This window comes from Symphalangus syndactylus, chromosome 6 (genome assembly GCF_028878055.3).
Source record: "Symphalangus syndactylus isolate Jambi chromosome 6, NHGRI_mSymSyn1-v2.1_pri, whole genome shotgun sequence".
Classification (NCBI taxonomy): Eukaryota; Metazoa; Chordata; class Mammalia; order Primates; family Hylobatidae; genus Symphalangus; species Symphalangus syndactylus.
The window spans coordinates 67,919,225-67,945,607 of NC_072428.2; the positions used below are offsets into that span (position 1 = coordinate 67,919,225).

Here is a 26,383-nt window from a genome sequence, read left to right on the forward strand (position 1 = left end):
GTGCAGGTTTCTGCCATGTTGGTTTGCTGCATAGATCATCCTATCACCTTTACCAGTGATTTTTAAAAATTCTTTTTGTAAGGGCAATTGGGTTCTCTTGTTCTGCTGAAATGCATTAGGATCTGCTGGGGAGAGATTGCTAGGAGTGTATGGCACTGCGTGTATGGCACTGTGGGTCTTATATCCCCTTCCCCTTTCAACCAGACTAGGTGCAATGTTATATTTTATATATTGGTGATAATGTAAATTTTTTCTTTAATAATTTTTATGTTAAAAAAAGTAGATTTAATAAGTACATAACTAGTTCCTCAAATGTTCCCTAATTTTAATGACAAAATTACAGAGTCCCAGAGTACCTAACTTTACTTTAATACTGTTCAGTTAAATCATACTGCCTGCATGTGGCTTTAGGAATATTAAAAATCTTACTAAACCATTTAAAATAACGAACATTCAGGACTCTGTATGAATCGGGCATTAAGAAGATTTCATTGACAATATCAATATGAAGATTTGGCATATTTAAATGAATGTTATTTGACATTGGTACTTTTTAGATATATTTTATTTTCTTTGAGTACTGAAAATGTTCATAAAGGAAACTAAAATAAGTTTTTGTAATTTTCAGAGGTCGAACTCTGCCCTTGAATTCTTAAAACCTATTGGAGACATTTCCTAGAGAACAGAATGTGCTTCCTTCATTTCTCATATGCAGCATAAGCTAAATAGACTGATTAAGGGCAGAAAAAAGTTTTTATGTTTGACTTTCTACCTGAATTTTTATTAAATAAGTTTGGTAAATATGCAGTTTTTTGTGTAAAGTGTTTATAGAACTCTCGTTTGTCCTTTGGCATTAGAAAGTTCCCTTAGTGCCTGACTTTTCATTTAAAATGAAATTAAAACCAATGTGATTTAGTATGATTTGTAATATTATTTAATGAAACAAACAATTGTATTGTGTGTGAAACAGATAGGGGGCTTGTTTTATTTATTTTTTGATAAATTTTTATTTGGTCAGAATTGTTCTTTACTTTTTGGCAAGATGAATTAGAATTCTTTATTACAAAATTTAGATTTCTCTAGCATAAACATAGACTAGTAAGAAATTATACCACTCTTGCCAATAACAAATAACAATGGGGAAATAGTAATTTTAAATATTTACTTAATGACCTCTAAGAATATTTAATGACCACAAAACAAGTGACTTTATGGAATTTATTTAGATGCAGCTAAATTTAGGTCACAGAGAAATTAGTTCAGCATAATTTACCCGTTTTTCTAAGATACCAGTGCGTTTCTCAATTTTTGAGAATATAATTCTTTTTATAGACTTCTAATAAATGATAAAGTGATTATTAAGTCAAATTGAAGTTTAATATCTTCCTTTTAAAATTATTTGCAGGAGAGGGCTGCTCACAATTTATATGGCCAACTTGGTAAGTATTTTGTTTTAACCTTTGATGTCTTCCCATAAACTATATCTTTTTAAAATCACGTTTTCCTAAAAAAAGTAAAAGGGAAGCCACTTGTATTTGAGGATAATCTTCTCTGTGTTAATGGATAGACTTAAATGTTCAAAAAAGCCTTGATATCATCTGGTTTGTTCCTATCATATAGGATTGAATTTCACTTATTTTAGAAGGAAATCACTGTCTTGTGCTCTTCATTGCCTTTTTTAAGTTTACATCTTCATCTTTGATAGGCTGTACTTCTATGTGTATATATCTGTCTCTTTATATCTCTTTATATATATAATTTCATATTCTGCCTCTGTTGTGATTTCTTATGGGAAAAATGATATAAGGATGGATTTTTATGATGTATATTCTTCTTGAGTATTAAAACAACATTGGTACTATCTCCAAACACTCAGTGCATTTAATAATATAATTAGCTAGGCTTCCAAATTTTTAAGTTTACAGAAATGAAGTTAATGTTATGTTGTTTGATATTCTTTAAAGTAAATATATAATCAAGGTTATATAAATTTTATTGCCAAGTTAATATTTTAAAAACATTTACATTGAAATCTCTTCAGGTTGTTTAATAGACTTGATAGTCAACATTAAAAAATTTAACTAGGAAAGATTAATAATTATTTATTTACCTAAGGTTTAGTTCTTGAATTCTGTAACAAGGGAGTATATTTCAGAGTTACATTTAGCAATTCATTTTAGTTATAAAATATTTACTTTTTGCTCTGTACTTTTGTGTTTCTGTGCTAGATGCTGGTAAACATGAGATAGCTTTTGCATTCATGGAGTTTTACTCTCTAGTGGGAGAAGTCACGGCAGAAATAATAATGTATGAAAAGGACTTGAAAGATGATTTATAGGGTCCTGTGGAAATTATATAGCACCAAACTATTCTGGGTGTGTGGGGTTGGGTCAGAGAAAAGTAGGTGTAACCCCTTTTGAGTCATAGACCTCTATGAGAATCTGATGACATATATGGACATTCTGTATAGAAAACTGCTCATGTAAGGAATGATACCTAAATTTCATTTCAGAGTGTTCATGGACCACCAATTAAGAAAGCCTAGAGTATGCCATCAAGTAAATTTATTTTAAAATACTTCAGAAAATTAGGAGTTCTAAGGACTTTTAATTGTAATGAAATGGAAATTTCAGGACAGCAGGAGAGCAGGAGAGTAGGATTTCTTTTTGGCATTATTCTCCTTGAAAGAATTCTTACTAGAATATAAGCTCTTGAGCTTCTAAATAGAGTCTGTCATGTAGTAGAGATTTGATAAATATTTGTTGAATTAATGATAATCTTGCTGGGTATAGAATTCTAGATTGACAATGATTTAAAGATAAACCTTTATCTTTGTTCTATGTAGTTACTTTTTGTAGTCTGTTGGTTTTACTTTTTAGGTATTCTCTCTTTTTTTCTCAATTTTTTTAAGATTTACTTTGGAAGAATTTATTTTTGGCATATTGGGTTTACTAGGATATATATTTATTTTTATTTAGTTTGGTCAGAACTCAGCTTTTGTAGTCCGAGAATTCATGCTTAGTTCTGGAATTAAATTCTTATCCATCCCCTCTTTGAATCTTGCTTCTCCCCATTCTCTATATTCTATTGTTTTGGAACTCCTTTGACATGCATGTTAAACATTCTTATGTCCCTCTTCATGTTTTCTTAATCACTCTTTAACATTTTCCTACTTTTTCATCTCTTTATGCTGAATTCTGGTTATCTTTTCAGATTTATCTTCAAGTTAACTCATCTATTTACCTGTTTCCTTTTATTTTATTTATTTTATTTTTTTGGTCTCATTGTATTGCCCAGGCTGGAGTACAGTGGTGTGATCACGGCTCACTACAGCTCGAACTCCTGGGCGCAAGCAATCCTCCTACCTCAGCCTCCCAAGTAGCTGGGACCACAGGCATGTACCACAATGTCCAGCTATTTCTTTTTACTTTTATTTTTGTAGAGATGGGATGTTGCCTATGCTGGTCTCAGACTCTTGGGCTCAAGTGATCCTTTTGCCTTGGCCTCCCAAAGTGCTGTGATTATAGGCAAGAGCCACTGTGCCCAGCCAATTTACTTGTTGTTTTTATGTATTATTATTATTTTTTGAGATGGAGTCTCGCTCTGTCACCCGGGCTGGAATGCAGTGGTGTGATATCGGCTCACTGCAACCAGTGCCTCCCGGGCTCAAGTGATTCTCCTGCCTTAGCCTCCTGAGTAGCTGGGATTACAGGTGTGCACCATCACTCCTGGCTAATTTTTTTTGTATTTTTAGTAGAGACGGGGTTTCACCATGTTGGTCAGGCTGGTCTTGAACTCCTGACCTCGCGATCTGCCTGCCTCAGCCTCCCAAAGTGCTGTTATTACAGGCATGAGCCACCACACCTGGCCAATTTACTTGTTTTTAATGCTGAACCTGTCCAGTAAAAATTCAGTTTGAGTGATGATATTTTAATTTTAAAAAGATGATAAACACCAGACTTAACATAAAATCCAGATTTTATGTTAATTAAATGTTAAGTAAATAATCATCTAACATACCTCCACAGTACTTTTTTCCATCATATATTGGTTATAAACTCCATTCATTTTTTCATGTGATTTTATATTATAATTTTCTTTTGAAAAATTTACTAAGACAATACTGATTTTATACAAGGAATTTCCATCATGATCTTTCATTTATTTCTAAAATAATAGACTCTGGGTTTTTAATTGGTCATGAAACTTTGATTGCTTTGGTGTCACCAGCTTTGGTTGGAGACTACTTGGAATATTTGAATGTCAGTGTAAACTTTATTCCCCAAAAGCCAAATTACATATGGCTAGACTTCCATTTCAGTTCCTATATAATACTTTTCTGAAGCTGTCACGCTACAGGTTTTTATTATTTGTCTCTCATTTTCTTCTTACAGCCTAGGACCAATTCTGTGTTTGATATATTTCTCATTTTGTTATAATTTTTCAGTAATTTAGAGGTCTTGGAATGAGTTCTGTGCTATTACTGGCAGACTCTGGATCTGGAGCTCCTCATTACTTCTTCTCCCCTTTTTTCAATAATACTTCCTTCAATTCCCTCTACCTAGTCTTTCCTCTGGCTCATTAGAAATTACAATATAGGCTGGGTGTGGTGGTATGGGCCTGTAGTCCCTCTCAGCTGAGAGGCTGAGGTGGGAGGATTGCTTGAGGGCAGTAGCCCAAGACCAACCTGGGTAACATAATGAGACCCCGTATCTTTTTGCAGTGAAGTCTGACTTGATTCATCTTGTGTCTTTCTGAGCACTCAATGAATCTGCAACCAGAACCTCAGGTGACTTATAGTTGCTCCCAGATGTTTGAATTTTTTCTTCCATTATTTTCTCAATATTCTTTAAACTGAATCCCATTTGTATAGCTTCTTGTACCATAGGATTTTGAAAGATGGTATAATCCATTCTTATAGTTAGTGATGACATTTTTTTTCAGCACTTCTCACCAGTTACTCCTCAAGTGAATGGGTTAAATGGATATTATTTATATATTCTTGTTCCTTCTCCTGTAATAGATATTTATACCTTGGATACCACTTAGCATGTTGTTCCCAGGAGTGTTCAATGGGTTTCCATCAGTTAGCCTTCTTCCACAGCAAAAGCATTTTACTTTATCACCTTTACCTAAAGCATAAAATTCAGCTCCTGCACGCTGCTGCTTGTTAACTGAGTACATCCACATCCACAAAGTAATGATCTGTGCTTCATAATCCTCCATGGATGGATTTCTTCAGAGGTTTTGTTGAATTGGGGAAATTCCTATCAGAACTCACAATGTCAGATTCACTTCAAATATTAACATTCTGGCCCAAAACAAAGAAGCAATTAAGAAAGTGTTGCCTATGTTCTTTTGCCACCAGCCAGCACTATAAGGTTCCCAATTTTTCAGTTTTCTACCACAGTAAAAGCACTGCACTTGGTCATCAATACTTGTGTATTAGAGTTCAGCACTAACTAACTGTCTTGGGGTTAAGTGGGCGTAGTTTGGCCAGTTCTGGAATGACTATAATTGAGCTTCCTCACTATACATGGTGGGTTTCTTGGGTATATGGTATCTGATACATCTAAAGCCTGTCCAGTTATCAAAAGATAATCTGCATGAATCTCAGATGGCCTAAGGCAAATTGATTACTGTTTCCCAGTTTTCAACTTTGTACTGACCATTTTGGATACTAGGATTTGCAGGTTGTGTGGCACTATTTTAAAAGTAAATGCCGGCCGGGCGCGGTGGCTCACACCTGTAATCCCAGCACTTTGGAGGGCTGAGGTGGGCAGATCATGAGGTCAGGAGATCGAGACCATCCTTGCTAACACAGTAAAACTCCGTCTCTACTAAAGATACCAAAAATTAGCCGGGCGTGGTGGCGGGCACCTGTAGTCCCAGCTACTCGGGAGGCTGAGGCAGGAGAATGGTGTGAACCTGGGAGGTGGAGCTGGCAGTGAGCTGAGATTGCGCTGCTGCACTCCAGCCTGGGCAACAGAGTGAGACTCCGTCTCAAAAAAAAAAAAAAAAGCCATTGGTAATCTGCAGTTTGGGATGCTTTCTTGTGTCTGCCAACTGCTGAGTCTCCATATTGCCTTCTATCTACTCCTGCATGACCACTAAAGCACCACATGGTATCTCCTTCACCAATATAAAGAAAACCTACTTGTGCCAGTGTTGATGCTGAAACAGGACTACTACTTGGAAAACTAGCAAAAGTTTTTAATCCGTTAAACTCTTCTACAAATTCTTCATCCTTATTGATGTCTGCAGGTACACAGTTTTAGATCCTTCAAAATTGTTAAAAGCCATCGTCTCTTGAAAATAGGACTTGTTCACCTTTTCTTAGGTGTCAAAGAGTTTGGAAGGCAGTCTTGTAGAGCGTAAGCTACCCACCCTCCCACCCAGCTATAACTTCCTTCAACAGTCCTGGGAACCCAGTCACGGAGCCCTTGCTGGGTGGGTGTGGCTTTCCTGCCCTCCCCAGCAGCCTATAATATCATTTTATACAGAGAAAATAAAAAAGATATTTCAGTCTTTCTTCTTGCATTATTGATCACATATGCTTTAATAATTATTCATATTTGGAATAGTTAAAACCATGTTAATACACAATCACCTTTTTTTGAATACTGATACAGGTAGTGATTCTCAAGCATAGGCATTCTTAAAAATTTTCTGTAGTACAGTTTCCATTGGGAAAAAACCCTACAAAGTTATGTTGCATTTATAATAATTGTAATTGTATTCACTCCATTTCCTTGACAGGAGAGAACTTGGATTTTGGCTAGGCTTTGATAAGAGTCAGATCTTCTGCTTACTACTTTGCATGTCTGATGATTGGTAGAAGTTTTAACCATCTATCTTTTAGCCATGTGCATTTTAAATTTATTTCTTTTTCATTACCCACATATTTTCAGGGCTTGGCACCCTAGGATGTATCTATATATCATTATGGCCTCTGGTTCTTCACCTTTGTGTCATGACGGGGTAAGTTGGCACAGTAGACAACAGAGTATTCCTGGAAGCCATTCTTTTTTTTTTTTTTTTTCAATACAGGGTCTGGCTCTGTCACCCAGGCTGGAGTGCGGTGGCATGATCTTGACTCACTGCAACCTCTGCCTCCTGGGTTCAAGCGATTCTCCTGCCTCAGTCCCCAGAGTAGCTGGGATTACAGGCGCACACTGCCATGCCTGGCTAATTTTTGTATTTCCAGTACAGACGGGGTTTCACCATGTTGGCCAGGCTGGTCTCGAACTCCTGACCTCAAGTGATCTGAACGCCTCGGTCTCCCAAAGTGCTGGGATTACAGGCGTGAGCCACTGTGCCTGGTTGCCACTCTTTTAATGAGCCACTAGGAATCAATGTTCTATACCTAAAAGCAACTGGAAAGTAAATTAATGAATATATCATGCTAAACCCAAACTCAATATATCTTGCTAAACTCAACTCTACTAGTAAGCTGGATCCCAAAACCTAATGCTGTTCATCACAAGCTGAAGTGTGACAGAGAAATCAGAATGTAAAATGATAGAATCTTAACTATCTATGGTTAAAATACCTTATTTTTGCAAACGTTACCAATATGTGACTATGTGAGCAGATTTCGTAGGGCTCTTTTCAAGGCTTGCAAGAAGCCTGTGGTTATGGGGGGTCTTTATGTTTCTCTGGCTTCCTCTTACCACCACTGTCTCCTTCCTCATTCTCCACTTCAGCCACACTGCCCTCTCTGGTGTTGAGTGAGCATGACAAGCATGCTTTCTCTTCAGGACTTTGACACTTGCTGTTCGCTCTGTTTTGAGCTCTTATCGCCAGATATCTGCATGGCTTGCTGTTTCATTTCACTGAGACTGCTGAAATGTCACTGTTGTGAGGCCTTCCACATCTATCTCACATAGTAACAGTCACTCTTCATGTCACTTATACCTCTGCAGTCCCAAACCTCTGTATCTTTTTTTTCATGGAATTGATCAACATCTAACATATATCTTTTTTGCTTATTATTTTATTGTCTGTCTTCCCACCTTGGAATTTAAGCTTCATGAATGTAGAGCTTTTGTGTGTTTTATACATTGCTGTATCATGCCTAGAACAGTACCTAAAATGTACTTTGTGCCATAATTTGTTAAATGAATCATAGATGAATGTGTTTATTAACCCATCTATGCTGGAGGTTGCAAATTTTTTTTTTTGTGAAAAATCAGACCTTGGCGATGATCTTGAGCAGTAGGAAAAATATAACTCCTGTAGGCTTAGCGTTCCAATAATGGAACACTAGGCATAAATAGGTTAAAGAGAAGGATTTATAGGAGACATACCAAATCATACCATACCTAGATGTTTATTTTAAAGCTTGTTTTAAATATTTTAGGTTGGTGCAAAAGTAATGGTGGTTTTGCTATAATATTATTTACTTTATAAGTAAAACCTTGCTTTATTTGACTGCATTAATGTTGTATTTTAGATTAAAAGATACAAAGATTAAAGGTTGGTCGTTGTGGTACATAGATGAAGTACATGACTTATTTTGAACTGCGTGTGAACACTTCTGTTTTGCCACCTCATGGTGTTGTAATCAGAATCCAGAAAAATAAATAGCTTGAGGAAATCATCTACTTTAAAATGATAAACTTAAATTATTAAGTGATAATAAATACTACAACCTGAGAAGAATTTAAAACAATTGATTAATCTTGGTTATAGATTATTTATATTGTATAACAAAGTATCTTAAATTTTTTTTCTTTTTTTTTTTGAGATGGAGTCTTGCTCTGTCGCCCAGGCTGCAGTGCAGTGGTGCAATCTCGGCTCACTGCAAGCTCCGCCTCCTGGGTTCACGCCATTCTCCTGCCTCAGCCTCCCAAGTAGCTGGGACTACAGGCGCCCGCCACCATGCCCGGCTAATTTTTTGTATTTTAAGTAGAGATGGGGTTTCACCGTGTTAGCCAGGATAGTCTCGATCTCCTGACCTTGTGATCCGCCTGCCTTGGCCTCCCAAAGTGCTGGGATTACAGGTGTGAGCCACCGTGCCCAACCAAATATCTTAAATTTTCTTAATGGCTTTGTTATTGTGCTGCTTTTCTTATGTTTTCAAGAAAACTTTAAAATATTATGCCTGCATGCTAGAATAGATTTGAGTTTTGGTGTATTTTTTTAGATACTCACATGCTTTTCTATAGTAGCACATGGTATATACTTCAATACCCAAATACTGTGTGTATTCATACACTTATTTAAAAATTATAAGTAAACTTTCTAAAACTTTTGTGTGTTGCCTGCTTTAGAATGTAGATTCCTGGGAAAGAGATCTTTGACTTTGATATTATTGATGTTGGAGAGCACACTTAAAATACTGTATTTGAAAAAAATTAAAACTTTTATTTTGAAATAATTATAGATTCATATGCAATTATAAAAAATAATATAGGGATCCCGTGTTCTCTTTACCCATTTTCCCCCAATGGTAGCATATCGCAAAACTATAATGTAATATCAAAACCAGAATATTTAATTGATACAGTCAAGATACAGAATATTTCCATCATAGCAACACCCACTTCTCTCCTGTTGTCACCCCTCCTTAACCCCGTTCATGGTTTTTAGCTATTATGAACAAAGCTGCTATAAATATTCATGTACTATTCATGTACAGATTTTCATGTTTTTATTGGTCTGGGATAAATGCCCATTAGTGTAGTTGCTGGGTTTATATTGTGGTTACATGTTTCGTGGTGGGTTTTTTTTTTTTTTTTTTTGAGACAGAGTTTTACTGTCACTCAGGCTGGAGTGCAGTGGCGTGATCTCGGCTCACTGCAACCTCCACCTCTCAGGTTCAAGTGATTCTCCTGCCTCAGCCTCCTGAGTAGCTGGGATTACAGGTGTGCGCCACCATGCCTGGCTAATTTTTGTATTTTTAGTAGAGATGGGGTTTCATGTTGTTGGTCAAGCGGGTCTCGAACTCCTGAACTTGTTATCTGCCCTCCTCGGCTTCCCAAAGTGCTGGGATTATAGGCATGAGCCACCACGTTTAGTTTTTAAAGAAACTGTCAAATGTGTTCCTGAGTGGTGGCTGTACCGTTTTGTTCGGGTTCCCAACCTAGAAGAAACCTTTGAATCTCTAGTTCTTTAAAATGGAAAACTTTTTTGAGGGGGTACATTTGTCTGTAAATTTTAGTATTAGAAAAATTTCTGAGAAAATACAAAATGTGAATTGGTGTTTTTAGCTATTTATAAATGCTCAGTAATTCAAAACTTTAATGCGATCAAAGACTTGACACATAGATTTTGACTATGTCTAAGGGAAAGTGAATTTGAACATGATCATAATATTTTCTGGATACTAATAATTACCTGATACACTTCATCTTCCTTTGTATCTAAACAGAGCCATTTATTTATTACTGTATAACTTTTACTACATGAAGAGGGTGCTTGTTTCAGAACAGGTAGGGATTTAAAGATTCAGGGAGAACTGAATTCAATCTAAAGGAATAACTTTTTCTTATGGCTTGATTATATTGCTTACGAGACTAAGTTGAAATTATTGGCTTATAACATCCAACGATAAAATTTCTAAATGTTGTGAGGTTTTATTTAAACAAAATATTTACTGTTTTTTGGTATGTGTTTCTAATTTGGAAAATAAAAAGGAAAGTAAAAGTCATCTGTATTTTAGAGGCCAAGACAAGTGTATCACCTAAGGTCAGGAGTTCGAGACCAGCCTGGCCAACATGGTGAAATCCCATCTCTACTAAAAGTACAAAAATTAGCCAGATGTGGTGGTATGTGCCTGTAATCCTAGCTACTAGGGAGGCTGAGGCAGGAGAATCGCTTGAACCCAGGAGGTGGAGGTTGCAGTAAGCCAAGATTGCGCCACTGCACTCCAGCCTTTGCAACAGAGCAATACTCTGTCTAAAAAAAAAAAAAAAAAAAGAACTTTAAGAAAAAGAGCCATCAGATACAAGTAAGTTTTGATAAGTTGCAATTATTAGACCATTAGTTTATAGCCTTAATGATTAACTAGCACTTAAAAACATACAAATTGAAGGCAATTGTATTAATACCCATCTGAAAATGTTGCTTTCTTGTTATATGTTAGTTAGCGTGTATTAGAGTGAAAAGTACCCAATTTAAAAAATAGTAGTTTTCTAGATTTTAAATGTTGATAGTGAATTAGTTATTAAAGGTTAAAATGAATGAAATGTATATAGAAATAAGTATAAAGAGTTAAATATTTTCTCTGGCCAAGATATGTCTATAAAATTATGGAAAAATTTTCCTGGGGCTAATATGCCAGAACCAGTTACCCATAAGAGAACACTCAGGGCCAGGCACGGTGGCTCACGCTTGTAATCCCAGCACTTTGGGAGGCCGAGGTGGGCGGATCACGAGGTCAGGAGATCGAGACCACGGTGAAACCCCGTCTCTACTAAAAATACAAAAAATTAGCCGGGCGTGGTGGCGGGCGCCTGTAGTCCCAGTTACTCGGAGAGGCTGAGGCAGGAGAATGGCGTGAACCCGGGAGGCGGAGCTTGCAGTGAGCCGAGATTGTGCTACAGCACTCCAGCCTGGGCGTCAGTGCGAGACTCCATCTCAAAAAAAAAAAAAAAAAAAAAAAAAAGACAACACTTGCTGTTAGAATTTAACTTTGCCACAGTATGATTTAAAAGAGAACACATAAGCAAATTTTGCATTTGCATGATTTTCCTTTATTGTATCAGTTGTGACAATGACTAAGTTTTCCAGTCTTTCAAAATTTATTATATGCTGCTAACATTTGTTTAAAATGTGATGTCAAATGTAGTTAGTTCACTTACATTTTATTATAAGAAAAAAATTTAAGACATTTAAAAATCCTTCTGTGTGAGTCCTTTTGAAAACTTCTTTGTAATTTTATTTATGCCACCAAACATTTTAATAGTATATACGTTTTAAAATTGTAAACATGCATCTAATGTATGTTAGCAATTTGTCTTTAGCATTTGGTTTTTAATGTTAAACATGCAGTGTCTTTTATTAAAACATCTGTATTTGGTTTTTCAAACATAGGTTTGAAAATGGTGATTCAGGCTAGGCACAGTGGCTCACGTCCGTAATCCCAGCACTTTGGGAGGCCGAGGCGGGCAGATCACCTGAGGTTGGGAGTTTGAGACCAGCCTGACCAACATGGATAAACCCGTCTCTACTAAAAATACAAAATTAACCGGGTGTGGTGGCGCATGCCTGTAATCCCAGCTACTCGGGAGGCTGAGGCAGGAGAATAGCTTGAACCTGGGAGGCGGAGGTTGCATTATGCTGAGATTATGCCATTGCACTCCAGCCCGGGCAACAAGGGCAAAACTCTATCTCAGAAAAAAAAAAAAAAAAAAGAAGAAGAAGAAAAAAGTGCTTTCTCTTGTTCTTTCACTCAACAGAGAATGATCCCCACAGACCAAGCAGTTCTCTGGAAGCACATTCTCTAGCAGACACCAGCTTAGTGTCCTCTAATTCAATTTAATTCTAATACTGTCTACCTGGAGATAGCATCAGATTCCACTGGTTGAGGGCTCAGTTTCATAAGACTGCCTCCACCTCAGATGCTAATAGAAAGTAATAGTTGTTATCTGTACTTCTGACCGATCAGCTATAAATTGGAGTTCCCACTACCCCCTCTTCAAGTTCAGCTAATTTACCAGAGCAGCTCACAGAAAACTCAGGGAAACACTTTGCTTACATTTACTGGTTTATTATAGAGGATATTAGAAAGGTTATGGATGAACAGCCAGATGGACGAGATGCATATGGCAAGATACGGGAAAAGTCTGACAAGAGCAAATGTTGGTATGAATGTATAGGAACTGGAACTATCATATTCCTGCATGTGGGAATGTAAAATTGTTTAACCACTTTGGAAGCCAATTTGACAGTTTATTAAAAGGATAAACATATACTTTTCCATATGAGCCAACCAATCTATTCATAGGCATTTACTTTAGAGAAATAAATTTTTATTTCTTTTTAATTTATTTTTAATTGACAAATCATAATTGTATACATCTATGGGGTGCAATGTGATGTTTTGATATATATATGTATGTATATATATATATACAGCATGTAATGATTAAATCAAATTAACATCACCTCAGTTGTCATTTTTTATAGTGAGACATTTGAAATTTGCTCTTAGCTATAATATATTTTGAAATGTACAATATGTCCTTATTAACTATGGTCACCCTTTTGTGCAATATATCTCAAAAATTTATTTCTCTTGTCTCACTGAAACTTTATCATCACAACCCCCTCTTCCCTTGGACTCTGTTAACTGCCATTCTACTCTGTACTTCTATGAGTTTGACTTTCTTAAGATTCCACATATAAGTGAGATCATGTGGTATTTTTTTCTGTGCCTGGCTTATTTTAACTTAGCATGATGTCCTCCAGGTTCATTAGGTTGATTCCATGTCTTGGTTATTGTGAATAGTGCTAGAGTGAACATGGGAGTGAAGACATCCCTTTGACATACCGATTTCAGTTTCTTTGGATATATACTCAGAAGTGGGGTTGCTGGATCACTTGTTAGAGAAAAATCATATGGTATTTTTAGTTTTTTGAGGAGCTCCCATACTATTTTTCATAATGACTGTACCATTTTACATTCTCACCAATAGTGTACAAGGATTCCTTTTCCTCCAGGTAGTTGCCAACACTTTGTTATCTTTTGACTTTGATAATAGCCACTCTAACAGGTGTTAGGCAATATCTCATTGTGGTTTTAATTTGCATTTCCCTAATTTTTAGTGATGTTGAGCATTTTTAAATGTATGTGTTAGCCTTTTTTTTTTTTTTTTTTTTTTGAGAAATGTCTGTTCAGGTCCTTTGCCCATTTTTTTAATTGACTTGTTTCCTTGTAATTGTGTTAAATCCCTTACATATTTTGGATATTAACCCTTTATCAGATGTATAATTTGCAAATATTTTCTCCTAATCTGTGGAATCTGTGGGTTGTCTCCTTTTTTTTGAGACAGGATCTCACTCTGTCACTCAGGCTGGAGTGCAGTGGCGCAACCTTGGCTCACTGCAACCTTCACCTCCCAGGGTCAAGCAGTCCTCCCATAACTTCTTGAGTAGCTGGGACTACAGGTGCACGTCACTATGCGTGGCTAGTTTTTGTGCTTTTTGTAGAGGTGGGGTTTCACCATGTTGCCCAGGCTTCCAATCTGTAGGTTGTCTCTTTACCCTGTTGTTTCCTTTGCTGTACAGAAGCTTTTTAGTTTGATATAATCCCATTTGTCTATTTTTGCTTTTATTGCCTGTGCTTTTGGGTTCATATCTAAAAAAAAATTGCCTAGGCCAGTGCCATGAAGCTTTTGCCCTATATTTTCTTTTAGTAATTTTACGGAAGAGCTTATATTTATAGTCTTTAATCCATTTTGAATTAATTTTTCTATACCATATAGATAAGAGCCCAGTTTCATTCTTTTGCAAGTAGATATCTAGTTTTCCTAATGCCATTTATTGAGGAGACTTGTTCTTTTCCTGTTTTGTGTTGTTAGCACCTTTGTCAAAAATCAATTGACCATAACTGTGGGTTTATTTATTTCTGGGTTATTTATTCTGTTCCATTGGTCTGTCTGTTTTTATGCCAGTACAATGCTGTTTTGATTAAAATAGATTTAAAATATATTTTAAAATCAGGGAGTGTGATGGCTTCTAGCTTTGTTCATTTTGCTCAGGATTCTTTGGCTGTTTGGGGTCTTTTGTGGTGCCATTTGAACTTAAAGATTGCTTTTTCTATTTCTGTGAAAAATTACTTGGAGTTTCAGTAAGGATTGCATTGAATCTATAGATTGCTTTGGGCAGTATGAGCATTTTAACAATATTAATTTTTCCAATTCATGAACATGGGTGTTTTTCTGCAGTTTTGTTTATCAGTGTTTTATAGTGTTTTTAGTATGTAGATCTTTTACCATCTTGGTTAAATATACACGTAAGGATTTTATTTTTTGTTGTTGCTGTTGTAAATGGGATTTTTTTCTTAATTTATTTTTGAATAGTTGAGTATTAGTATATAAAAATATTACTGATTTTTGTATGTTGACACTGTGTCCTGCAACCGTACTGAATTTATTTATCAGTTCCAACAGTCTTTGGTGGAATCTTTAGGGTTTTTAGTGTATAAGATCATATAGTCTGCAAACAGAGATTGTTTTACTTCTTTCTTTCCTCTAGGATTACTTTTATTTGTTTCTCTTGCCTAATTGCTCTGGTTAGGGCTTCCGGTATTATGTTGAAAAGAGATGGTGAGAGTGGGCATCCTTGACTTTTTCCTCATCTTAGAGACTGCTTTCAACTTTTCACTGTTGAGTATGATGTTAGCCGTGGGCTTGTCATATATGGCCTTTATTGTGTTGAGGTACATTCCTCTATACCTAATTTGTTGAGAGTTTTATTGTGAAAGGATGTTGAATTTTGTCAGCACTCTTTCTGCATCTCTTGAGATGATCATAAGGTTTTTTTTTTTTTTTTTTTTTTTTTTTGTGACGGAGTCTTGCTCTGTCTCCCAGGCTGGAGTGCAGTGGCGCGATCTCGGCTCACTGCAAGCTCCGCCTCCCGGGTTAACGCCATTCTCCTGCCTCAGCCTCTCCGAGTAGCTGGGACTACAAGCGCCCGCCACCACGCCCGGCTAATTTTTTTGTATTTTTAGTAGAGACGGGGTTTCACCGTGGTCTCGATCTCCTGACCTTGTGATCCGCCCACCTCGGCCTCCCAAAGTGCTGGGATTACAAGCGTGAGCCACCGCGCCCAGCCCGATCATAAGGTTTTTATCCTTCATCCTGCTGATGTGGCATATAACAGGGGTCCCCAACCCCTGGGCCATGAACCCTGTCAGGAATCAGCCTGCAAAGCAGGAGATGATACGTGGGTGAGTGAGCATTATTGCCTGAGCTCTGCCTCTTGTCAGATCAGCAGCAGCATTAGATTCTCATAGGATCCCGAACCCAATTGCGAACTGCACATGTGAGGGATCTAGGTTGCATGCTTCTTATGATGATCTAAGGTGGAACAGTTTCATCCTGAAACCAACTCCCACGCACCCACCCCGCCTTGCATCCATGGAAAATTGTCTTCCACGAAACCGTTTTCTGGTTCCAAAAACGTTGGGGACCGCTGGACTATCACATTTATTGATTTCCTGTTGAACCATCCTCGCCTCCCAGGGTTAAATGCCACTTGATCATGGTGAAAGATTTTTAAAAAACAAGTAAAAACACTTAAATGGATATATATTACTTGTACATATTTATATGCTACATGTAATATTTTGATACATGCATAGATTATGTAATGTAGGATATCCATCACTTTGAACATTTATCATTTCTTTGTGTTGGGAACATTTTTCCTTTTTTATTTACAGAAGATTTCTATAGTGTTGGGAACATTTTAAATCTTTTCTTTTAGCTATTTTGAAATATACTGTTATTAACTATAGTCACTCACCCTACTGTGCTATAGAACACTAGAACTTATTTCTTGTATCTCACTTTATGTTTGTACTCATTCACCAACCTCTCTTCATCTCCCTTTCCCCTACACAGCTTCTGGTATTTATCATTCTGCTGTCTATCTCCATGAGATCAACTTTTTTAGCTTTCACATATGAGTGAGAATATGTGATGTTTATCTTTTGTGCCTGGCTTTTTTCACCTAATATAATGATCTCCAGTTCCATCTGTGTTGCTGCAACTGACAGTATTTCTTTCTTTTTTTTTTGAGACAGAGTCTCTCTCTGTTGCTCAGGCTGGAGTGCAGTGGGGTGATCTCGGCTCACTGCAACCTCCACCTCCTGGGTTCAAGTGATTCTCCTGCCTCAGCCTCCTGAGTAGCTGGGAATAGAGGTGCCTGCCACAACGCCTGACTACTTTTTGTATTTTTAGTAGAGATGGGGTTTCACCATGTTGGCCAGGCTGGTCTCGAACTCCTGACCTCAGGTGACCCATCTGCCTTAGCCTCTCAAAGTGTTGGGATTACAAGCATGAGCCACTGCACCCGGCTAACTGACAGTATTTCAAGTGAAATATTCTTTTAATGTATTAATTTGATTCAGTTTGCTAATATTTTGTTAAGGATTTTTGCATCTGTGTTCGTCAGGGATATTGGCCTGTAATTTTCTTTTCTTGAAGTGTCCTTGTTTGGCTTTGGTATCAGGGTAATACTGGCTTTGTAAAATCAGTTTGGGCGTATTCCTTCTATTTCAGATTTTTGGAAGAGTTTGAGAAAGATTGGTATTAGTTTTTCTTTAAGTGTTTATTAGAATTCACCAGGTCCTTGGATTTTCTTTGATGGGAAACTTTTTGTTATTTATTCTATCTGCTTATTCATTTTTGGTTATATAAGGCCATTCTTGCATTGCTATAAAGAGATATCAGTATCAGAGGCTGGATAATTTATGAGGTTTAATTGGCTAATGGTTCTGCAGGCTCACGGTTCTGCAGGCTGTACAGGAAGCATAGTCCTGGCATCAGCTTCTGGGGAGTCCTCAGGAAGCTTTACAATTGTGGCAGAAGGTGTGAAATGGGAGCCAGCATGTCACATGGTGAAAGCAAGAGCAAGGGTAGGGATTGAGCGTGCCACACACTTTTAAATAACTGGATTTCATGAGAACTCGCTGTCACGAAGACAGCACTAAGCCGTGAGGGATCCACCCCCTTGATACAAACACTTCCCACTGGGCCCCACTTGTAGCATTGAGGATTGCAATTCAACATGACATTTCAGTGGGGACAAATATACAGACTATATCATTGATCTATTTAGATATTTTTTATTTCTTCATCTTTCAGTCTTGGTAGGTTGTATGTGTCTAATAATTTATCCATTTCTTTTAGGTTATATAATTTCTTGGCATATAATTGTTCATAGTTTTTTTTTGTATTATACTTTAAGTTCTGGGGTACATGTGCACAATGTGCAGGTTTGTTACATAGGTATACATGTGCCGTGTTGGTGTGCTGCACCCATTAACTCGTCATTTACATTAGGCGTTTCTCCTAATGCTATCCATCCCCCCTTCCCCCACCCCACGACAGGCCCTGGTGTGTGATGTTCTCCACCCTGTGTCCAAGTGTTCTCATTGTTCAATTCCCACCTATGAGTGAGAACATGCAGTGTTTAGTTTTCTGTGCTTGGGATAGCTTGCTCAGAGTGATGGTTTCCAGCTTCATCCATGCCCCTACAAAGGACATGAACTCATCATTTTTATGGCTGCATAGTATTCTACGGTGTGTATGTGCCACATTTTCTTAATCCAGTCTATCATTGATGGACATTTGGGTTGGTTCCAAGTCTTTGCTATTGTGAATAGTGCCACAATAAACATACATGTGCATGTGTCTTTATAGTAGCATGATTTATAATCCTTTGGGTATATACCCATTAATGGGATTGCTGGGTCAAATGGTATTTCTAGTTCTAGATCCTTGAGGAATCATCACACTATCTTCCACAATGGTTGAACTAGTTTACAGTCCCACCAACAGTGTAAAAGTGTTCCTATTTCTCCACATCCTCTCCAGCATCTGTTGTTTCCTGACTTTTTAATGATTGCCATTCTAACTGGTGTGAGATGGTATCTCATTGTGGTTTTGATTTGCATTTCTCTGATGACCAGTGATGATGAGCATTTCTTCATGTGTCTTTTGGCTGCATAAATGTCTTCTTTTGAGAAGTGTGTGTTCATATCCTTCGCCCACTTGTTGATGGGGTTGTTTGATTTCTTCTTTGTTTAAGTTCTTTCTAGATTTTGGATGTTAGCCCTTTGTCAGATGGGTAGACTGCAAAAATTTTCTCCCATTCTGTAGGTTGACTGTTCACTGTGATGATAGTTTCTTTTGCCGTGCAGAAGCTCTTTAGTTTAATTAGATCCCATTTGTCTATTTTGGCTTTTGTTGCCATTGCTTTTGGTGTTTTAGACATGAAGTCCTTGCCCATGCCTATGTCCTGAATGGTATTGCCTAGGTTTTCTTCTAGGGTTTTTATGGTTTTAGGTCTAACATTTAAGTCTTTAATCCAGTGTCTTTTTCATTTTTCATTTTATTTTTCTTCTGTCTTAGACTAGCTAAGGGTTTGTCAATTTTATTAAAAAAACAACTCAGTTTTGTTGATTTTTTTATAGTGTTTTTCTAGTCTCTGTTTTATTTATTTCTGCTTTGATCTTTGTTATCTCTTTCATTTGTTTACTTTGGGCTTAGTTTGTCTTTTTCTAGTTCCTTAAGGTGTAACATTAGATTTGTTATTTGAAATCTTCTTCTTTTTTGATCTAGGCATTTAGTGCTATAAATTTCCCCTTCAGAACTACTTTTGCTGCATCCCATAAATTTTGATTTGTTGTGCTTCCATTTTTGTTTGTCTAGGCATATGAATTCTGATTTCTATGTAAAGACTTGTATACAAATATTCTTAGAGCTTTTGGTTGGTTGCCAAAAACTAGAAGTAATCAAAAGTTCATTAATAGGTGATTTGATAAGCATATTGTGCTATGTCCAAACAGTGGTATACTTCTCATGTATAAAAGGGAAAGAGCTTTGACACATTGAACAATATGGAAGAATCTCAAAATCATTATGAGTGAAAGAAGCTAAGAAAAAAAGGATAATGTAATCTATAGTAACAGAAAGCAGGTATGTGGTGGGAGAGTAGGGAGTGAAGGGATTGGGTGAGAGAGAGTACAAAGGAACACAAGGAAACTTTGGAGGTGATAGATGTGTTAATTTTTTTATTGTGATGATCATTTTAGAGTGTGTACATATGTAAAAACTTTTCAAAATATACTCTTTAAATTTTTGATGTTTATTGTAAAGTTGCCCCTTTATCTGCTGCCAAATATGTGTTCCAAGACCTCCAGTAGATGCCTGAAACCATGGGGAGTGCTGAAACCTAGATACATGATGTTTTCCCTATATATACATATCCTAATGAAGTTTAATTTATAAATTTGGCACAGTAAGAGATTAACAACAATAGCTACAATAAAATAGAACAATTATAATAATACACTGTAATAAAAGTTACGTGAATGTGGTATCTCTGTCTCTGAAAATTCCTTGGTGTACTGTGCTCACCTTCCTCTTCTTGTAGTGTTGTGAGATACTAAATTGCCAGCATGAGGAGATGAAGTGAGGCTGATGATGTAGGCATTGTGACATAGCATTTAAAATTTATGAGCTGTTTATTTGTGGAATCTTCTATTAAGTATTTTTGGACCACAATTTATTGTTGGTAACTAAAACCATGGAAAGCAAAACCATGGATAAAGGGGGACTACTATATGTCAATTTTATCTTAATAAACTGTTAAATTATGTTTGCAGCATCAAAAACCCCTCAATCATCCTGGAGTTTTACATGTTCCTGCAGAATGTTAAAGTAAATCAGCTTTTGCTAACATACTTTTGAAATAATTTAAAAGCACCAACTCATTTTTTTTGCCACTGTTGTTGTACTGTATGTCAGTGTATTGGTGGATTTTAAATTTTTCTTTATGTGTTAATTAGATAGAGAAGTAAACCATATATGAATAAATTTTATTGACTGGCAAACGAGTTATCTTCCTCTTACTGGAATGGATAACAGAATGACTTCCTCTGGGTTCTTCCTTCTCTGCTGCCTGGCTTTTTTATGTCACTCCAGATTTTTGGTTGAGAGAACTTGGTTCAAATGTCCATCCCTAAAGCAATCATTTATGACGTGAGTGGCAATGTACCCACTGTAGAGGTACAGCTGGTTGTGGCAGTGTCGAAATTCCTCAAGGAGAGGGCAATTCTCAGTGGTATTATTTTCGGGCTGTATACCACTTATGCAAAAGGATATAGATAGTTTTCCAACTCAAATTACCAAAAAACACAGTAAAGTGATTAAGAACACTAGATCTAGAGTTAGATGGATTTAAATTTGAATCCTGGAAGGCCGGGCATGGCGGCTTGCATCTGTAGACCTAGCTACTTGGGAGGCTGAAGCAGGACAATTGCTTGAGCCTGAGAGTTTGAGGTTATAGTGAGCCATGCTTGCACTCCAGCCTGGGCACAGAGTGAGAACCTGTCTTTGAATTAAAAAAAAAAAAAAAATTGAATCCTGAATCCTGGTTTACCATTTAATAGCTTTGTGACTATAACTGCAAATCTAAATTTTCTCATCTGTCAAATGGAATAATTCATAGATCATTTTTTGGTGATTATTACGAAGACCAAGTCAATATCACCTGAGGAAAAAGAAGCTATTAAACCTAGCATTGCTACACAGTGATAATGGATTATTCCACTAGGTAAGAGATGAGTAATTTAAAGAAATGTTTTTTTTGAAACATTCTTTGATAAAGAAACATAGAACTCTATTTTTGACTGCTTTTTTAAGGAATGTGTGTGTGTATGTCTGTGTGTGTGTGTGATGAATAAATGAATAATTCAGGGTCAATAAAAAATTGCATACATTTAAAAATTACATAAAAATTACAGGCATTATATAAAGGAGGAAGTAATATTTAGGTTACTAGCATTGCACAGTCATATTCATAATATGTGATTAGTTTCCCAGAATACTTGCCTGGAGCTGACATGAAAGTAAGTTCCGGGACTTATCCCTGCCATAGATGCCTTATGTACTTCAACCTAGATGTTTCCTTTTCTAGTTCTGCGTTCTTTCACTAACTGTAGACGAAATAAGTCATTGTTGAAGTCTTAAAATGTAGTTTCCTAAATATAGCTATAGAGTATATGTAGAAGCTTAGGACTCCTTAGCAAAGAAGGCCAAAGAAATGCTTAGTTATTTTTCTCCCATCTCTACTTTCCTTAATTAATCCCAGGAGTTTTTGTTGATGGCCTATTTTTTTGGTCGTGAATTTAAAGGGATTTTTTTATTTCACATCTTTTAGTTATTTAATATATGGGTTTTCTGTATTTTTATTTATTGTCCTCTGAAATAAGCTCTTCCATGTCTGAGATTTTGTCTTCTATGTCTATCTTTGAAATTTCCTAGCCAGGCACGGTGGCTCACGCCTGTAATCCCAGCACTTCGGGAGGCTGAGGCAGGTGGATCACGAGGTCAGGAGATTGAGACCATCTTGGCTAACATGATGAAACCCCGTCTCTACTAAAAATAAAAAAAAAAAAATTAGCAGGCGTGGTGGCAGGCGCCTGTAGTCCCAGCTACTCGGGAGGCTGAGAGGCAGGAGAATGGCATGAACCCGGGAGGTGCAGCTTGCAGTGAGCCGAGATCGCACCACTGCACTCCAGCCTGGGCAACTGAGCAAGACTCTGTCTCAAAAAAAAAAAAAAAAAAAAAAAAGAAAAAGAAATTTCCTGCAGTAATAACCTGAGTGCTTTGTATTCAGTGAATTATACCCATATAGACATATAGCTTGTGTTTGTTTATTGCTTTAAAACATGCTCCCATAGATTTTTCCATTTAACCTGTCAAAACCACCCTGTTAAATAGGCATGACAGGTTTTATTGTCCCATTTATAGATGAGCAAAACTGAATATAAAAGGATATATGACTTGTCTGAACTCAGAGTAATAATATATAAATTAATATTGAAAACTCAGGATTTGATCCTGGTTTTAGTGCTTTTACTCTGCTATTGTAGCCTATCTAAACGTTATTGATTGATGACCTTCTAGAACTTGAGGCCTTTTAAATAATGATACCAGGAAACAAACCTTATATGTGGCAATAGTTGCAATATACAGCATGATTGTTTTATTTATGGTTTTTAAATTAATGTTGAATCTAAAGGGCTGGATATAATAGCAATGCTTATAAAAATTTAGCACTACTATGACAGTCTTAGGCAGCCTCAGCATGGATATTGACTCAGTACACGTCTGTGTTAAATCATTTTATGTGACTTTGGTCTAGAAGGTAAGCATTACTTGTACTTTTAGGAATTAAATTATTCAAGTGTACTGTCCTTTTAAAACCAAAGGAAAAATAACTTATTTAATTTATATTCATTCAGTTAAGTACTTGAGCCCTAAAAAATCGCTCACTGTTTTACTGTGTTCTGTAGCTCTCTGGTCATCAACCGTATTTCACAGAGTTTTTATCATTTGTATGTGTTTCTTTTATTGTGATATCCATGGCTGTGGTTTATTATAATATTTAGTAATTTTCAAAAACAGAAGCAAAGAACTGTGTCTTTCCTTGTGTGATATTTATTGAACTCACTCTTCTTGTGAGACACAGTTTAATTGCGAGGTTAAATATCATCTTTACAATCTTGTATGTAAAATTATTATAATACTAAAATGTAAGTGTAAGTGGTAAAACACATTTACTAATTTAAGAGTTTAAGTACTTTAGTTTTAAAACAATACATTATATGTTAAATTTTTTGGAAGAAAATCGTGTAGGGCTGATTCCTAGCATGATACAGGTTCTTATCATTTGTTAAATTATATGGCTGAATGGCATATGGTAAGGGTTTTTTTTTTTCTGCCAGTAATGAATTACATCACTTAGTAGTACCTCTCAGCAGATTTTCATGAAAATAACATGTTTAACACTTAATTGTACTGCTTATCAGAAATGATTAATTGAGGAATTATGCCTGGATATATCCTATAATGCATAGACTCTGGAATTTTTTGCACTTTGGCGTGCAGAAAATTGGTAATTGGTTCAATAAAGTGAGCTGTACAATGAAGAAATTTAAGAAATTATAAATGGCTTAAATGTATAGGAAAAAGTATCTTATTTAGAATATGTCTCTAAGGCATGCCCTTTGTATCTCCAATAGTGATTAGCAAATAGAAGATGAAAAGTCATGGCCCAACTTATAAATGCCATTTGATGAAAGATAGTTCACATTGTAATTTCCATTTTTACTAAAAAGCTACAGGAGTCAGGCAAGAATTACTTTTCTTGATACTTGATCTTGTGTTTGTGAGGAAGTATTTAAAGAAAAATAGAGAAAGGAAAAAAAAGTGAAAAGGAAAGAAAAACCTTTTCTCTAAAATGCACCTTGATAACATGGGCCTGAATCTTTTAGCTCTGGCATGTATTATTTTAACTCTGCAATTATTTTCATTGTTAGATGATTGATGAGAATAATAATTTAATAAAGATATTTTAAAGATTTAACTCTTTTATAAAACCAAACACTTGTAACAAGATCTAGTTTATTGTGTTGATTAATATTAAGTTGGCTTTCTGTTCTTGTAAATGTGGCAGCAACCTGGTAAACATGAAGAGACAGAAAGAGAAAGCATGGAAGAGTGGAAAGAAAACTGATTCTATAACAGACCTAAATTTTGGTATCAGTTTTCACACTAATTAGTGTCCATTTGACTCCTAGGCCCCTGATTTACTAGTCTGGGAAAGCAGAGATCTTTTCAGTACTATTTCAGGACTTTGGTCCCTAAGAAAGATTTTCCAGACACTGTCTCTTACTGGTTGTATGATGATCTTGGTGAAACAATTTTACTGTTATGCCTCCATTTTCTCAGCTGTGAGATATAGGGATCATCACAATATGATCCCTATATATTGTGTATATTGTGAAAAATAATACATATAAAAGACGTACTAGTGCATAGGAAGATCTCAATCAGTGTTTGCTTTTATTATTGCTATTGTCATTGTTGTTGTCACTATGATTATGATCATGTCTGTGAAACACCTTCACAATTCTGAAGGAAAATGATTTGGATCTAGAATTCTATGTCCAACCAAACTGTGAATCAGAATCAAGTGAAGGCAAAATATAGACATTTTCAGCCATTTGAGGACTGAGCGTTTACCTCTCATCTAGTCTCTCTTGAAAGAAAATTGAGAATGTACTCCAGCAAAATAAAAAGGAATCCAAGCAAGAGAAAAATAACAGATTCTAGAAACAGTGAAACCAACTCAAGAATGCAACACAAAGAAATTTCAAGATAACAGCTATTCAGCACATCTTGCAAGGCATTCATCCAAGTTTAAATAGGAACTCAGAGGTTCCAAAAAAAATGTAGATATCATTTGAAAACATGTGACTAAAGAAGTGAAAAACTCAGTGATGTACTAAAATTGTGTTTTTTTCCCAACAATGAGAAAAGAAAAACAATTACAAGCTCTGTAAAAAACAACAAGCTGTATAGGAAAGTGATAGTCCAAATATGAAACAGTAGAATATGATTTTGAACAACCGATAGAGAATTGACCTTGACATTTGGAACATACTTGTAGAGCAGTATAGTTTTATTTCCTGTCATTACACTGACGTTCAATTATATGAGTCCCATCACATTTATTGATTCTGAGCTTTATATATTTAATATTTTAGACATGTATTCATTTTTAACTTTTGAGCTGCATATGTTGGAAAAATGGACTACATTATAACAGTTAAGCTGCTTTTGTGTGTGTTACCAAACCATTGTAAACAAGGTGGGCAAAAGAACACAGTATTGGCACTGCCTGAGAACTGAGGGGCATAGCTGTACAGGGCTTGGAAATAATTGTACACACTAGTCAACCAAGGATGCAGTAATTGTAATAGCATGCTTCTTTTTATAACAAAGGGCTTTGACAGACAAGTTAGCCTTGCAAATAGCTAGGAAAACAGAAGCCTAGAATAGACGGCTGACCATATTCCATTATATTCATGCATAGTTACCATTATTGATCATCGTTAAACCTAAATGAAAGCAATATATACAAAGAGTTTTGGAGGAATGTTGAATGTTGAGCTATGTAAGAGAAGCTCTAGTCAAAGATGGGGGCTGATTAAGCATTTAATAGTATAATGTATAGTGTAGATTTAAAATTATATCAAAGAAATTTGCTTAATTTTATTAAAGAAATTTGTGTAGGCCAAACCTTAAGAAACATCTCTCTGCTATCCATTATTTTGTTAAAAAACTATGTCATAATGCTCAAGTCCTATAGCATATTTTTAATATCTCTTTAATAATTAAACCAAAATTCTAGATCATTTTAGTTTATAAGCACTTTGTCTCTGCATTGGAAATGACTGTAGTGAATTTAATCTTAAAATATCTCTATCCTTATATTTCAAGTAGAACATTTTTAAAAAGCAAAGTAAAGTGATTTTATTTGGCATCAGAGCTATGATTTCCCCCTACCCCACCTAGTGCCAGTCCCTCTTTAAGTAAATACTTTTGTAATTACTTTGCCTTTGACTTCTGCAACTGAACTATATGTACATTGAATTTACAGCCTTTGAGGTATATAAATTGTGCAATTTAATGGTTTAATTGGCATAGACTTTTCTATTAGTTTTTACATCTAGTTGATTTTAGACAGCTAAATTTAGAAGTATTTACTCTTGACTAAAATATTCATGATTCAACTTTTTAGAGAGTATTTGTATGAGAATTTTACTTATAACATCAACATTTTACTTTTTAAA

General features: G+C 36.0%; 1 protein-coding gene and 1 pseudogene across 5 annotated transcripts in view; one reads left to right on the top strand and one right to left on the bottom strand.

Moving 5' to 3' along the window:
• Window positions 1-26,383, top strand: part of TMEM135 (transmembrane protein 135) — a 275,389-nt gene that overhangs the window by 46,988 nt on the left and 202,018 nt on the right. For all 5 annotated transcript variants that reach the window (XM_055283181.2, XM_055283182.2, XM_055283183.2 and 2 more), the window contains one exon: window positions 1,406-1,439. In XM_055283181.2, coding sequence (XP_055139156.1) covers window positions 1,406-1,439 — 34 coding nt within the window. The remainder of the gene's footprint in view (window positions 1-1,405; window positions 1,440-26,383) is intronic.
• On the bottom strand, window positions 2,225-6,387 carry LOC129484102 (E3 ubiquitin-protein ligase XIAP-like; annotated as a pseudogene).